Source organism: Hibiscus syriacus, unplaced genomic scaffold (genome assembly GCF_006381635.1).
Source record: "Hibiscus syriacus cultivar Baekdansim isolate YM2019G1 unplaced genomic scaffold, ASM638163v2 tig00111398_pilon, whole genome shotgun sequence".
In the NCBI taxonomy this organism is placed as follows: Eukaryota; Viridiplantae; Streptophyta; class Magnoliopsida; order Malvales; family Malvaceae; genus Hibiscus; species Hibiscus syriacus.
The window spans coordinates 1,457,691-1,473,410 of NW_024063081.1; the positions used below are offsets into that span (position 1 = coordinate 1,457,691).

At 32.4% G+C, this 15,720-nt stretch overlaps 3 protein-coding genes across 5 annotated transcripts; all 3 read right to left on the minus strand.

Moving 5' to 3' along the window:
* Positions 1-72: 72 nt before the first annotated feature.
* LOC120161203 (protein LIFEGUARD 2-like) lies at positions 73-11,512 on the minus strand. Of its 2 annotated transcripts, none has more exons than XM_039171465.1 (5): positions 11,138-11,512; positions 10,932-11,045; positions 9,756-9,913; positions 9,399-9,648; positions 73-85 (listed from the first exon to the last, which is right to left on the minus strand). In XM_039171465.1, exons 1-4 carry the CDS (start codon positions 11,388-11,390, stop codon positions 9,442-9,444), a joined length of 732 nt encoding a protein of 243 aa, XP_039027396.1. In that variant the 5' UTR covers positions 11,391-11,512; the 3' UTR covers positions 73-85; positions 9,399-9,441. The 2 variants fall into 2 exon arrangements, with proteins under 2 accessions (XP_039027396.1, XP_039027397.1); XM_039171466.1 differs by lacking the exon at positions 73-85 and adding an exon at positions 9,231-9,328.
* Positions 2,589-3,854, minus strand: LOC120161204 (non-specific lipid transfer protein GPI-anchored 19-like). The gene is made up of 3 exons (XM_039171467.1): positions 3,514-3,854; positions 3,206-3,250; positions 2,589-2,789 (listed from the first exon to the last, which is right to left on the minus strand). Exons 1-3 carry the CDS (start codon positions 3,833-3,835, stop codon positions 2,656-2,658), a joined length of 501 nt encoding a protein of 166 aa, XP_039027398.1. The 5' UTR covers positions 3,836-3,854; the 3' UTR covers positions 2,589-2,655.
* On the minus strand, positions 5,028-7,518 carry LOC120161202 (anamorsin homolog). Of its 2 annotated transcripts, none has more exons than XM_039171464.1 (9): positions 7,498-7,518; positions 7,406-7,435; positions 7,016-7,160; positions 6,653-6,810; positions 6,483-6,572; positions 5,917-6,079; positions 5,676-5,812; positions 5,343-5,417; positions 5,028-5,208 (listed from the first exon to the last, which is right to left on the minus strand). In XM_039171464.1, exons 2-9 carry the CDS (start codon positions 7,406-7,408, stop codon positions 5,170-5,172), a joined length of 810 nt encoding a protein of 269 aa, XP_039027395.1. In that variant the 5' UTR covers positions 7,409-7,435; positions 7,498-7,518; the 3' UTR covers positions 5,028-5,169. The 2 variants fall into 2 exon arrangements, with proteins under 2 accessions (XP_039027395.1, XP_039027394.1); XM_039171463.1 differs by having other exon boundaries at positions 6,644-6,810.
* Positions 11,513-15,720: the final 4,208 nt, after the last annotated feature.

Consider the following 15,720-nt stretch of genomic DNA (forward strand, 5'->3'; position numbering starts at 1 on the left):
AGTGAGTGAGCAAGCGAGTTGAGGAGAGGAATAAGATGGTTGGCCTTTGGTGGAGCTTAGTTTATTATATACCATATAATATATGCGCAGTAACGCATGGAGTTCTTTTTTTAAAAAAAATAGTTTTTATGTTTTTACTGAAATATTTATTTTTATTCGGCAGTGAGATTCTTACGTGTATGGGCTGTCGTTGCACGTGTTCATATCGGGATACGGGAAGTGTCAACCTCGGCTCCGGTTTACCTTTCTTGAATGGTTTAGGGGGGAAATTAGGATCCTAATCCTTCTTACTTTTATAATGTTAAATGTGCCTACCATACATACCAGACAAGTCCTGTATATTTACAGGGTATCCAAAGAAAATTTCTATGCCTCACTCTACATTTTAGTGCTATCCTCACAGACACAATAAATAAATGTTGCAAATCTTTTTTTAAAATTTTGTAATGCCCAATAGTCGCATTAAAATCTCACAACATTCATAATCAAATCAGATTGAATTATAACACGAGATATATTCTCTTAGCATAATTTTCTTCATCTGAAATATTTTATTTCAAAATTTTATTCTCTTAAATAAGATTAGAATTTTGAATATTAATGTTTGTGAAAAGAGTAAATTGGTTGAGTGAGTCGTCCCATCTCTACAAAACTTAATCTAAAATAGTCAATCAATAGACCGAATATCGGTGATTAAACCTAATTATTTTTTACTCAAATAATATCCAACTTTTTATCATTCAATTTAACAAAAAATTGTATTTCAGTTTCGTTTGAATTTGTTATTGCGTTGAACGCAAATAAGTTTCCAAACAGAGGTGACAGTTAACAAATATTTGTATTTCACTTTCATTTGAAATTGTTATTGCGTTGAACAAACATAAGTTTCGAAACAGAGGTGACAGTTAACAATTGATTGAATCCTTTGTACACATTATACCGAAGCATGGCAAACAGATCATTTACCGAAACATGTATGTCCTCCCCCTACATTTTCATTTAATATTACAATAAACCCATAAGGTGCAGTTATAGCATTAGCAGCAGTAAAATTGAAACGGGAATTTAATAATAATGAGGTTTGGGCATGTACGGGACGTGCAAAAACATAGAAACATGTCTACTTGCAGAGTGATAAATGTGAAGCATCATTTGACAAGATGGAAGCTCGACCCCCATCGTTCTCTGGATCGAAGTCCATGAAATCTTCTCCATTTCTTTGGGGACCCAAACGAGTTCAAGAGAGAAAATAAATCTTCTCCATTTCATGTGTTTGACGGTGAACAATTCATTATCTACCTCTCAGAAATCAGAAATTTGTGTATTAATCATGTATGTAGTCACTGTGTCATTTAGGTTTTCTTTGTTTTGAATGCACAATTTTTCTTAAAGATTCTTTTTCATTTCTCAATTGAAGAACGTTAAAAAGAGGCGTGATAGCGTGAGAGTAAGAGGTCCTTCCTTTTGTCCTCAAAGCATTATATGCTTCAAATGTCTAAGAGCTACCTGACCATTCACATATAAGAGAAGATATAATACTTTGGCTCAAATTATCACATGCTTGTTGTATTTATCTGTTGATTTAATATGTAAGATTGATCAGACTTTTAATTATTGAATCATGAAAAAACAATTCGATGTACACCAGAACTATTTGTTATTAGGTGGTCATGAAACAGAGTTGTTCCGATTTGACGGATGGATTATAAATCTAAACCTTACAAAGGAGAAACACAATTGACCTCTTGGAAAAATTCAGCATTCAGCAATCATTAAGAATCCATAAGGCCTGACCCATATATATTATTTGGGGCCTAATACTAGGTCCATTTTTTTAAAGTTTGAATTGTATTAATTATATAGTTCATCATTACAGGATTAATTAAAAATTTAATTTTAAATATAAACATAATTTAAACCCTAACTCTCTCATTAGAACGTCATGATATTTTATTTTATCCAAACTCGTAACACCCTTGTCACAAACAATTATTATGGTTGGTTTATCTTCCCCACCTCATACATCGGAGCGCTCGATATGAAATCGAACAATCAAAATTGATCTACCTTACGTACATCCTTCGTTAAGACACTCAAAAGATAAAGATATATTATATAAGATGAGAAATATCAAATAAGATGTACAACGCGCCCGCTTGCATATAAAATAAATGTGAGATGTGACACTTTCTCGTGATGGGGTACGACAAACACATACTTTCACATTAGGGAGCAGATTTATACAAACATTTTTTAATAAAAAAATTTTGAATTACAAATTTGTTTTATAATATACTTATGCTCATGAGTTTGGATTTGTTAAACAAATTTTTAATATAATTTCATATATATATATATGCCTTGTCACTGACAAAAAACTTGTTATCGATGACTGAAGAGAGAACAATAATAAAGACGCCAAGAAGGAAGGTACAGATGGAGAAAGCAGAGCGACTGGAACAACCACAAAAACTAACCCCACAAATTCAGTAGTTATATATGACCTTTTTTTTTTAATGAAAATGATATATTCGAAGAAAAATAAAGTAATAAAACCAATACAAAATCCCCAAGTATTTATTCCACCCAATAATTTTACATCACATTGAAAATGAAAATCAACAGAGAGAAAGCACAGAATATGGTAAGAGCTGCTTAGATGGAAACAAAGCTGAAAGCCCTCGACGACGCGATGAAAAGCGATAAAAAGAGCACTGAAAACGACAATTTGGCAGAGTGCCCACCTGATGTGCCGTCGTCCGTCGTGGGAACCGTCTTAGAACCACCGCCTTCATCCACAAAAACCAATCACTCGAATTCATACAATACCAAAGTTTAAAAACTTGGTCTAATTACTGCTTTTAGTCCATCAAATACTCTGAAATTTGAGATTTAATACATATACTTTAATTTAACATTATTCAATCTTCTATTTTTACAATATTATGAGTAGGTCCGAAATAATATTGTCATTCGATTATACAAATCACATGAAAATTCAGTCAATCGTATTTAATTAATAATAAACTTATATAAATCAAAGGTTTAAAGTTGTTAAAAAAAATTATACAATCAACTTAACGGTAACCACTAATAACATCATTATCGAGTTTAACTATAAAAGAAATGAGATTAAAACTTAAATTTCAAGATAGTAGAGGGACTAAAACTAAAAATAAACCTAAAAGTCTGTTCAAAGTTGTACCTGAAGGAGGATTTGTTCCTGAAGGAGACCCAGAGGGAGAAGAAGCTGTGGATGGACAACTAAAATCAATCAATCTGAATTATGAAAAGTTAATAATAAAAATAATAGTAATCAAGGGTTCAAATAGCGGTAATTACAATCGTTATATAACGATTAAAAGCGTAGATCAAAATTGTTATTATACCATCACAATACACGTGTTAATCGCAATAACACATGTTATTGTCGTAATCGCGGTGAACGCAACGCGACCGCAATGGTAATTTAAATCCCTAATAGTGAAGGAAAAGAACTTAGTTTAGGTTTACCATTGCATTGGCTAGCAGGTGGAGTTTTAACATTACAAGCCGTTGGGAGAGCCATTGCCTGCGTCTGGTTAACATCCATCCCCAACGATGAGGCACCGCCGTTAAGAACCTCACAGAGGCACAGAGGCTGCGAGCTCACAACGCTTGCAAGCTGAGAGCAGCATGAAGAAGATGGAGTCGAAGAGTTTCCTTGTATGTAACTCAAGCATGGGGACATGCTAATGAGCACATTGGTACAACTCGAACTCGATTGTGCCAAAGCTCCTCCGGTCCATAAAGACACTGCAACTATAAACACTGCTGCGAATATTGTTCCGTTCATGCTTCTTGCTGCCACTGATTACTCAAAATGGAGTGGGTTGGGGGGGAGAAGACAAGGGGTTTGGTTTATAAAGGGGAAAATGTGATGATAAAAGGAGGGCAGCTGTGCTTTATTTAGTTCACCAACTTTGCCTACTTTATTTGTAACAGATTCTTTGGTGAACAACTCCAGCTTACGAACACTACAAAATAATGGGTTTTAAATAAAGTCAGCCTTCGGTGTTTCTCTATTTTATTCAGATTGTGATCAGCTGTATTAAAGAATCAATTAATGTATGGGAAAACTATACTTCTTGGTGATTTCTTTGGGTTGAAGGAAGCTGAAAGACGACTTGAATAGCCTAATCCATTTTTAAGCTGAAGGCTAATGAAATGTATACGTGGAAGCTAGAAATTCCGGACTCCATTGCCATAAATTCAGCAAAGAAAAAGGAGTAAAAAGATTCCCTTAACCAACATCATTCTTTGAAAGAGGACTGTATAGAAAAAGAAGAAGAAGAGCGACTCACTAGAACAACATACCGACCGACCAAATATGTTTATTCCCTTACAATACATCTTTCGGACAGATAAATTCATGATTTATCTTATCATCATGTTCTTGTTCTTTGAAAAGGTTTACCATTGTAGAATTGCAATTACTGTTATCTTTGGTGCAAAAAGGGTGATATACTGTAAGATTCACCGTCACAGTCACTATCTGAATAAATTAATTCTAGTTAAACAAATATTTATTTGAATTTCTATTTAAATTAAAAATATTTAATCATGTAAATTGTATTCAAGTGTAAACATATTGTTATCGAATCATAAATGCAAAGGTATGTTCTTCCTTGAGATTCTTCTCCCTGATAAAAATGGGAAGTGAAAATGAAAATGAGCTTAGTTAGAAAGAAAAAAAAAAACGATGATCAATTTTTAATGCTCGTGTAAAAACAAATTATTCCAATTTAAAAAGAAAAAAGAGAAAATATAAGAAAAATATGACTTGTTTCAAAAATATGTATGTATAACTTGATTTTTTCCTCTCATTTTTCATCATTCAACTTTTCTATCGCTTTAATTTTCTATCCTTGTGGATTTCTTTCTTTTCAACCTATTAAGCAAAGCCTTAGTTCTTCCTTCACAGAAAATTCCATACCAATAAAAAGAAACATCCTTTTTTGGCAAAACACAAACGATGCAGTCGCAACGTCCACATACAACTAGATTTCGTCACCTAAATTGTAAACCAGTGGATAAACAACGGACAAAACACAATGAAAAGAACTCAACAAGGCTGTTTTAAGTATCTAAAACCCCTTTAGTTTCGGCCCCAAAACCATATCTTTGAATTCATATGTCTGCTGTAAGAAAGTTCCCTGATAGAGATACCTGGATAAAGAAATCATTCCATTGTCATACTAGTTCAAAGATACACTGCTAAAAAATGTGATTTTCACAACAGCATGGTGTCCCAAGCATTTTTTTTCTTTCTAAAGCAGGAAACAAAACATGAGGCGACATACCTTCTCACCCAGCTTGAATGGTGGAAGACCCTTATACGGGCATGTACTGCAACGGAATGCATCACCTAGTCCACACTGTTCACAATTCAAAAAAAATACAGTACAAGTCTTAGTCTACACTGCCCGTAGTTTCAGAGCACAAGGAAAACCAAAGTTTATTAAAAACAAGAAAACTGTGACTTTGTTTAACTGATGCTTTTGCTATTTGTATTTCTGAAAAGCAAAAGACTTGTAGAAAGCAAAACAAACCAATAAAAACAGTATAAATAACCATCACAAATTTTATCATAATAACACAATAAATCAACAAAATGAAACCAGTGATGGGAGTACATTGCCACAAGCTGATTGAGGATTGTTCAATTGATCCATATTCAGTTCCAGCTTCTGCACTTTCTCCTCTTGTTCTGCCCTTCCGCATGTGCAGTTCTTGCAGGCTTTCCTTGTGGTTCCTACTTCGCAATCACCAACTGAAGAAACAATCATTTTAAATTATGTTATAAATACCCAAAAGCCTTCCCCATGAAGGATGGAAACCAATAATTGTGGATCTTGTCAGGTATTGCCATCATACCAGGTGGTAATTGTGGTTTCTTCAAATCCTCTTCAGTTAATAGGGAATCTTCGTCAATGAGATCTGAATCATCATCCATCTCAATTTTCAATGGATTTTTCACCATCTTCTTTTTAATAGCAAAAGAAGATCCAATCTTCCAAGACAGCTTCTTAGCCTTAACCTGAAATGGGCAATTATGCCAGTAGTTATCTTCATTAAAATGTTCATGCAAAGAAATGTAAGGCTTAACTTGAAATCAACAACAGAATTCAGATAAAATGCCTTCTTTATATAGTATACTGTACAGCTACAATATGACCTAAAGCTGCATTCCTCCATCACACATCAGTAGCAGGAAGAAGAATAAACAAAATAACACAATAACAAGCAATACATCAACTAAATTAGAATAGTAGTGCCATAACTAACATCAAAGCAGATTTCTTAATGACGCAACACTGTTGCCTGGTACATGCACCTATTTGAAGGATTACACTTAAAAGGATGGCTAATTATTACAGTCTACACAAAAATAAAGTTACTAGGCTAAACAAAAAACTCCACATAAACAAGGAAAAACTCACCCCAAAAGACTGAGCACCTGATTTTAGGTAAAAACGATTTCCTTCTGAAAACCCTGCCAATAGTAACCTGCGCTCAATAGCAGACATTACCTGCAAGAAACAGCAATAAGTAGTCTTACTACACCTCAAGTCCATCAAGGTCAAAAACCACAAAGATTTACCCTATCTTCCTCATTTGTCCCAGACTGCGAACTCCCATAAACCACCAACACTCCACCAGGCACCAAAACTCTAAAGGTTTCAGCATACAACTCATCAACAGGAAATTCAGCTGACCGAGCGATGTAAATGACCAAGTTGACATACGATGAATCTAGTGGCAACCGAGCTGAGATGAACCCCAATAACAAAACATACATCCAACCATGAGTGGTGAAGATATATATATATATATATATATATATATATATAATAGCAAATTAAACAACAAACAGATTGTAGTAGATGAAAAATAACACGGAATATTTACTTTAGTTCGTCAATGAAATATATTCTGAAAATGAAAAAAAAATATATAAGTAACAAAGAAATACCTAAAGAAGAAGCTTGCATGACAATTAGAGGGTCGAAGCGTTTGGGGTCTTCTTTCTCAGAATCCCAAATTGTATTTAGCGAAGTAACGGCGTAACTTGCATCGTCCGTAATCGCCAAAACAGTGCTCCGCCCCGATTTGGAATCCTATAAAGAGATAAAAACGGTTTAAAATTAAAGAGGGAAAACTGCAACAAGCATACTCGTCTGAGTTCTCAATTTTATTTATGTTTTTCTAAAGAAAATGATTTGAATAAAATGTGAAACAGTCCGAACAAGGAAGCCGACAAATCAACAGATTTCATAACCTAACATTTCATGAACCAAGGAATTTCAAGCAAAAAAACAAGGAAATAGAACAATAAATTTAAAAAAGAAAACATGATACTCGCCATGTCGATCAATGTTCAAAGTCGCGGAAGAGAAACAGAGAAATTGCTTTGAGATTTTTCAGCGGCTATTTTGCGGCGGTTTGGCTTGCTAAGCTTCACGTACCAAAACCTTCCAGCTCTTGAAATTACAATATAAATTTCCACGGTGCAAAGAAGAAGAGGAAATGAAGGCGGCGGAAGGGAAAGAGGCCGATGGCCGGTTGGTTTTTGAATTGGGCCCTTCTTTACTAGGCCTCCCACAAGTCCGCACTAGCGCAACCCGTCTTAGTTTTTCTAAAGCAATTATTTTATGGAAAATAATAGGGTAAATTATACGTTTAGTACCTAAACTATCAGTTTTAGTCTGTTTTGGTACCTAAATTTTCATTTTTTTCAAAGCTTAATACCCAAATAAATGCCCAAACTATATCCTTTTTCCAGAATAGGTGCCTACAATATTTTTTGGACCATCCAGGTGCCTAACGTTACTACTTTAGGTGCTCACGCCGTCAACGCCGTTAATTTCTTCTGTTAAGTGATAAGTGTCACAATCTGATAATTTTAAATTTTTATCTAAAATTTAAAAAAATAAAATTATATATATTTTTAAAAAATAAAACACAAATTTTAAAATAACCCCAAAACTTTGAAATCCTTTATTTCAACCCATAAATCATGTCGCCCGCCGCCCTTTGCTGTCGACAAAACTCTACCTGACCTCGCCTCCTCTGACGACCAAAAACCCTATGAAATCATGATCGATCAACGGCGAATTGACGTTTTATACTATGCGAACCCTAGGATGAAAATCGCAATCCTACGTGATTCTGATGTCCAATCAGTGACAACTACGACAACTTATAACTAGGATGATAACAGAGACTACGTCGGCAGTGGTGGTCATGGTTGGAAAGAGCGACAGCGGCAGGTTAATGTTAGGACTTAGGGATTTTAGAGATTTTGAGGCTTTTTTGTAATTTAAAAAAATTAGGGTTTTTATAAATATAATAATATTTTTAATATTTTTTTAAAAAACAAATTTCAAAATTACTAGATTGCGGAACGTGTCACCTAACGAAGAAAACTAACGACTGTTACGTCCATAGCATCTAAAGTGGTCAAGTTTGTAATGTTAGGCACCTAAATAGTCCAAAAAATAATGTAGGTACCTATTCGGGAAAAAGTATAGTTTGGGCACTTATTTGGGTAAGCCTTTTTTCAAAATCATATCTAACGTTTAGTTTTTGTTTATTTTAGTACCCGTCGTTAAAAACTTAACATGTTTAGTACCTGAACTATCAGTTCTGGTTTACTTTAGTAACTAAACTTTAATTTTTCTTTCAAAATTTATAGTTAAGTTTTTAACAAGGTACTAAAATGAAACAAAAACTGAATGTTAGGTACGGTTTTGAAAAAACTGAAAGTTTAGGTACTAAAACGGACCAAAACTGATAGTTTAAATACTAAACGCATAGTTTACCCAAAAAATAAAAGCGTTATTACTTTTAAGGGTAAAGTACACAAATGGTCCCCGACTATATGACATTTCTTTGTTGAGTCCCCAGACAATTAAAAGTTACAAAATGATCCTTCAACTATAGAGAGTTATTTTATTAAAACCTAAACTATTAAAAGTTACAAAATGATTATCCGACTATTCATATGCTCCAAATTCATCATTTTCCATTAAAAAAATTAGTGGTTGTCTTAGTCGAACATTAACTTGTTGATTGAGCTATGGTAAAATATAATCCCAAAATCATTTGAGTTGTATTTTATGGATTCTATTTATATTATATCATTAAACCAGTACAATTTCCAGGAGGTGAGACAAAGCACAATGAAATATGCAAGAGAGACGAAATCTTCCATTTCAATTAACAGTGATAGTATTTCAGCATTACAACATAGATATTTGCTTGTTTTTACGTCATTGACATTATGCACCCTACAACCCCCCTCCCCAACCCACCCCACTCACCCACACAAAAAAGAAAAAAAGATGACAGTAAGTTTCTGCCGATGAATAGAAATTGCTTATAGGCACTGGGTTTACTTCAACTATCTGCTGCTCTTAACAACGTGAGTAGTGAAAGGAAGAGATTAATTATGTCCAAATAAAGAGAGATAGCAGCCCAAATATATTCGTCATAAGAGTAGCGCTTGATCAAGTTGTCAGTGTCGTATATGATATAACCACAGAATATGACAGAGGCCAAGCACCCATAGATCATCACTGATATTTTACCTAGCGGGAAGAAAACCTACAACCAGGAAGACAGACACATTCCAGCAATGAAAATTCAGAAACTTGTATACAGTAGAGACATACGAAAAGAACAGCTAAATAAAGATGGCAAGATCAAAATACCTGGATCAGACCAAAAACCATGAGAACAATGACAGCACCAAACAAGAAGGGGCCAAGGAAGTTGAAATCATGGCCTCTCCTAGCAGCCCAGAAGGTGTAGAGGGTGAGAGCCACAACCACCACAGCTGTCAGAATCACAGATTCCAAAATAACTTTTCCTGTCAACAAACAAAATGCACGTAAATTTAGTTAATGCAAGAGTACAATCAGTAGCATCCAGATAGGAATTAACTGCATTTACCAACCATGCAGTAAATTAAGTAGCTCCTAGTAAATACTTTTTGAGATGCAAAATACTCATGATATTAGATAAGTAGTCACAAATGCTAAGCTAAACCACAGCAGTATCCAAATCCATAGAAATAGCAACAACTAGCAATTTCTTTTCGCAAATTGGACAAAAAGAAAAAAGAAATCAAGAAAAAACGACACAGCAGATACCCATTGCTTAATCTTCCAACACCTATTGATTCTTTTTAGGAGATAGTTTTTTGAGTAGGGTATGGTCACTGCTGTGTTTAGGTAGTGTATTGTAGCTCATTGTTGAGATGGTTGTCAATGGGTTTGGTGGTATTGTACTCTTCTTGTACTTGGTATTTACGCAATAAAATTTTAAGGCACTCTTTTCCTCCGTCCAATGTCCATTGAGACACTCTTGTTGCTTGATGGATATGAAGGTGTTTTTTTTAATGAGGCCTTCCTATTTATCAAAAAAAAAAACTTCGAAGAAACTATATTAAAATAATCAAATAATCTATCTAACATGAAATCACCATGCTAGACAACTACTATGGAGGAAAATGAGAAAAAAGACCATAAAGGAAAGAAACAGAAAAAAAATGCATACAGTTAGATGAAAGAAAACCCCAAGAAATACCATCCAATCACATTGGAGGTCTTGGCCCTAAAAGTATAAACGGAGTAATAACTCCCTTATACACCTTAATTAACAAAAACTCCATTTTCAAAATTCAATAAGCATTTAACTTAGTACTAACTGTATAATCAGTTTAAGTTCCTTAATCTAATTCAGAAAGAGGCAAAAATCACACTGCTTTTATGTGAATTTAATGCCTCATAGATAGAACAATTGCTATAAAATTCAAAAGAATAGTCGATACTAGAAGCTAGCCCTAATTATAAATGGAAAAAAAAGATTAAAAATCCATATCTAACCGCTGGTAAAAGCGCACGTCAATCCAACTGCAAACGCCAGAGAAATGGTAAAAACCCCAAGAAGAAGATAGTTCACAGGATGCCTCTGATGATAGTAATACAATGGACAAAGAACTGCAAACAGCAAATCGATTTTGTTTAGTCAACCAAAAAGTCATAAATACGAAATTAATATGGAGGGGGGAAAGGCAAAAGCAGAAGTATACCAATGAAAGGCGTGATGGTGAGGACTATGTAAAGAGCAAGGCCAGCCCCAGTGCTGACGAAGAAATGAGCGATCGGACGGACAGTAACCACTGTGGCGGCAACCGCGATTGTGGCCAGCAATTGGATGGCAACGATTGAGTAAATTTTCCGGATAAAAGCCCATCTCATCTCCGGCGGCTCTAGCATCATGGGATACAAAGGCCTAGCTCCTGCCTCCTCATCATCAATTTTCCGGTACGCCTGATTCCACATCGTCCTAAGAATCTTAGAAATCAATTCAAAATCTGGGATTTGAAAGGAATGAATTGAAAGTGCTGCAAACTTAGGGCTGGATTTTTTGGGGTCTAGAATTTTCAATTTTAGGTTTGTTGTTCGGTTGATTTGTAAATGGTCAATGCTGACACGTGCGGGAATAAGAAAATGATAAAAGGTAGACGGCTTAAAAACAAACAACTAACGTGCTTAATATAAACACTTTTTTCAGTTTTTCTTCATACAACTGTCTTCGATCCGGTCAAACTGAGCAAATATTAATATAAGGTAAGCAGAAGGTGCTATTTCTTTAAAGTTAATTTTTAACTATTTGATGTTTATTTTTATATTTATGGTGATCGAATTTGAAATTTTAAATAACAATAATATTTTTTTTTTACCATTTAAATCGATTTATGGGAAAACTGAGCAAGTAAATTGTTAATTATTCAACTAGTTAGATGCATAATTTAATAATATAAATTTTCTAAATATTTTTATTATTCAACTTTGTAAATTAAATAGTTGAAGGTAACATTCTGTTATATTTTTGGACTATTCATTTTTTTATTTGGGTAGAGAATCATGATTTGCATCTATACTGTCGATGATCTAGTGAAGATGATAAACGATTTTCTTTATCTCCTAATAGTCGATGCCCGATAGGTTGATGAATGAATAGACATAACTGTAAATATATCACATGGGTTTACAAGTGGTCACATCATTAGTTCATAGTTTGATGGAGGATATAAAACTTTGGAAGCTTCGAGAAACTCTAGAGATACATTAGTAGATGTTAGTTATTATCAATTACTTTAAAATCTAAATTTTCTTCAAGTAGTTATTTATTTTATGATTGTACTTATTCTAAGATTTTATTTGTATTAATCTACAAGCAAAATTTGTGTTATTAATATATATATATATATATATATATATGTTTATCTAAAAAAATATTTATAGATATGTCACTAGACTATACATCCAAATTATTGAAAATTGGTTCCAGCTGAGCCATTTGGCTACCAAACATTCACAACTATTGAGATACCAAATCATTCGACATGCTAAACCATTACCTGACTAGGGCTGTAAATGAGACGAGACAGATCGTGAGCTACTCGAGATTGACTCGATCAAAGCTCGATAAATACTCAGATCGAATGGACTCGACTCGAGCTCGACTCGAGTTCTTAACGAGCCAAAACGAGCTACTCGATATTCGACTCGAAAAGCTCGTGAGCAGCTTGAAAATATAATATATTAAGATTTTATTTTTTAGAAATAAATTATTAATAATATTAATATTTATGTATTGATTTTTTTATAAAAAAAATACAGTAAGATTTCTTGTATTTAAGGTTCATGTTCGAGTTTGAGTTTGAGTTTGAGTTTGAGGCTTCAATCGAGTTAAGTTTAATATTTTTTTTTCATTTCGAGCCTTTTCGAGCTTCAGTTTAGGATTTCGAGTTCGAGTCGAGCTTGAAAATTTTAAGCTCGCGAGTTTTCGAGTCGAGTCGAGCTTCATTTCAAAGTTTTCGAGTCGAGTCGAGCTCAGCAATACTCGAGCTCGACTCGGCTCGTTTACACCCCTATACCTGACCACAGAAAACATAAGCAACTGCATGGTAAACATAGATGTAAAATTCATCAACGAAACAAAAGAACAAACATACAAATCAAACTCCAAAATTATGGAACATGTTAAACATTGGTTGAAACTTTTCCATCCACCATACTAAAACCATTCAAAGGACAAATATTATTTTTCTTTTTTCTTTTTAAAAAAGGACAAATGGTTGCATATGCATATAATTTTAGAAAGAAAAGATGATTATATATATATATAATTTTGACAAAAGAGAACTTATGGGTACCACACATTAGGTTGGAACTTGAAATGGTGGAGAAATTTCTAAGTATTAACTAAATATTAAACTAATTTAATTTGCAGCCATTATAAAGCCAAGTGATGTCGTTGTTGTTTTTATTATATATCTTTCTATCTTCGTTATGCTAGGATGCTTTCCCAAATGATTTAATTGGGTAAATTGTAACTTCAAGTGTTCAAATTCAATTAGTACTCAGACTACTTATCCTTTCATTATATTGTTCATCATCATCATCTTGTTTTCTATATGTTTCTTCCTTAAAATTAGGGTTTATAAAATTTTAAAAAATTAAATTTTTTGTTTTTCAAACAAAGGGTCATTCAATTATAGTATGATGTGGCCAAACGATGCCACCTCAATTGTCCAAACGTGATAAATCGATTTTTTTATAAGAGTGACTGTGGGAGACTATTTTGTTATAAATAAAAAATCTTAGTAATTGTTTTGTTAATTTTTGAACTTTAATTATGAAAATAAAAGTTTATTCAAACTTCAGCGACCGTTGGTAGTTTATCCAATTCTTAATTATGACATATACACGTGTTAGATGGAGATTTGGCTTTGGAATTCATTCAATCATATGTGGGGATTGAGAAACAGTATTTGCAATTTAGCATTCCCTTGTAAACTATATATTTTATATACAATTTTCTATTTAATATATTTTTTAAATTTTAGATTACTTCAATCATTATATTTATTTTTAGAAAAGTTTTAAAATGTTCGTCGAGCGTGGATAGACATCGTTAATGACGAACACCAATAAATTAATATATAAAATATTAAATTATAAAGTACTAAATGTATAATTATAAATTGGTTAAAAATCTAAATGTGATTTAATTAAAATACTATATTATAAAATATTAGTTTTTATAATTTTATTTTAATTATAATTAGATCAAATATTAATTTGGGAAATTTATAAACCTTAATTTATTTTCATAGTTTCTAATGCTTTATAAATATTGTATTTTAATTAAATTATATTTAAATTTCTAACTAGTTTATAATTATACGTTTAGTACTTTATAATTTAATATTTTATAAATTAATTTAATGATGTTCATCATTAACGGTACTCATTCGTGCTCGTCGAGCGTGACATCATCATCCTTATTTTTAAACATATATTTCACTACTAAATTATTTTTATTCATAACTAAACGAAAATAGACATTAAATAAATGAGTAAATTATGCGTTTAGTACCTATACTATCAATTTTGATTCGTTTTAGTACCTAATTTTATTTTTTTTCAAAACCATACTTAATAGATGATTTGCACGTGACACTTTTTTTATGGATAAATTGCATAATTCATCACTCAACTATCTTCTCACTCCTATTTTGGCCTCTAAAGTTTAATTTTTTCAATTTAATTACTTAACTTTCAAATTACTCCTAATTTAATCACTCTAAATTTCAATTTTTTTGTTTTTAATTATATATTAATAAAATAATAAAAAAGTAAATTTAGAAAAAATATTAATAAAATAAATTAGAGTTATTAAAATAGGAGCAATTTGAAAGTTGAGTAGTTAAATTCATTTTTTTTTTAAATTTTAGTACCAAAATAGGAGTGAGAAGACAATTGAGTGATAAATGATGTAATTTACCCATACAAAAATGTAGTGTCGTTGAGTTTTTAACGGTGAGGTACGAAAATAAAACAAAAACTAAACGTTATGTATGATTTAGAAAAAAAATTAAAAGTTTAAGTACTAAAACGGACCAAAACTAATAGTTTATGTACTAAACGCATGATTTACCTTAAATAAAATGTATTTAAATTTACCAAAAATATTTTCTTATTACTACGAGGTGAATATAAAGTAAAACACCAATCAATCGACATCGGTGATAAAAGAATTAATGTTATTCCTTGAAGTATCGAATTCGAATACCATGAATATTAAGGGTATGAGTGTTCAATGTTAGATGATTGAGAGTTTTATTAGAACATATAAAATATAATACTTGAACATCAAACATCAAGAAAAAAATAGTCTCTTAATCACCAAACGAATCAATTGGTTAGTACTGAAATTATCGAAATATAGTAAAAATAAAATAGGGATAATTTTAAAAAGTGATTAAATTTAATTTTAAAAATAAGAAAAAGTCATAGATTTTTTATGAATATATTTAATAATTATATTTTTTAATTGTATAGATAGTAAGAAATAAACAAAATGGAATATAGATTTTTAGTGTAATGGGCTTATGAAAATTTAAAATTATAATTTTATGAACGAGAGAAAAAAAAAAGGCTGCAAGGAAAGACATACACGGCGAGAAAAAAGGCGCGAAGTGGCCGTCCAAAAAAACCAGAGGAGAGAGAGAGAGAGAGTCATTTTGATAGATGACGATGATCACCATTTTCTTTTTCCAAAACGAAATCTCGTTTTATTGTAAGTTCTCCTCTGTTTTAG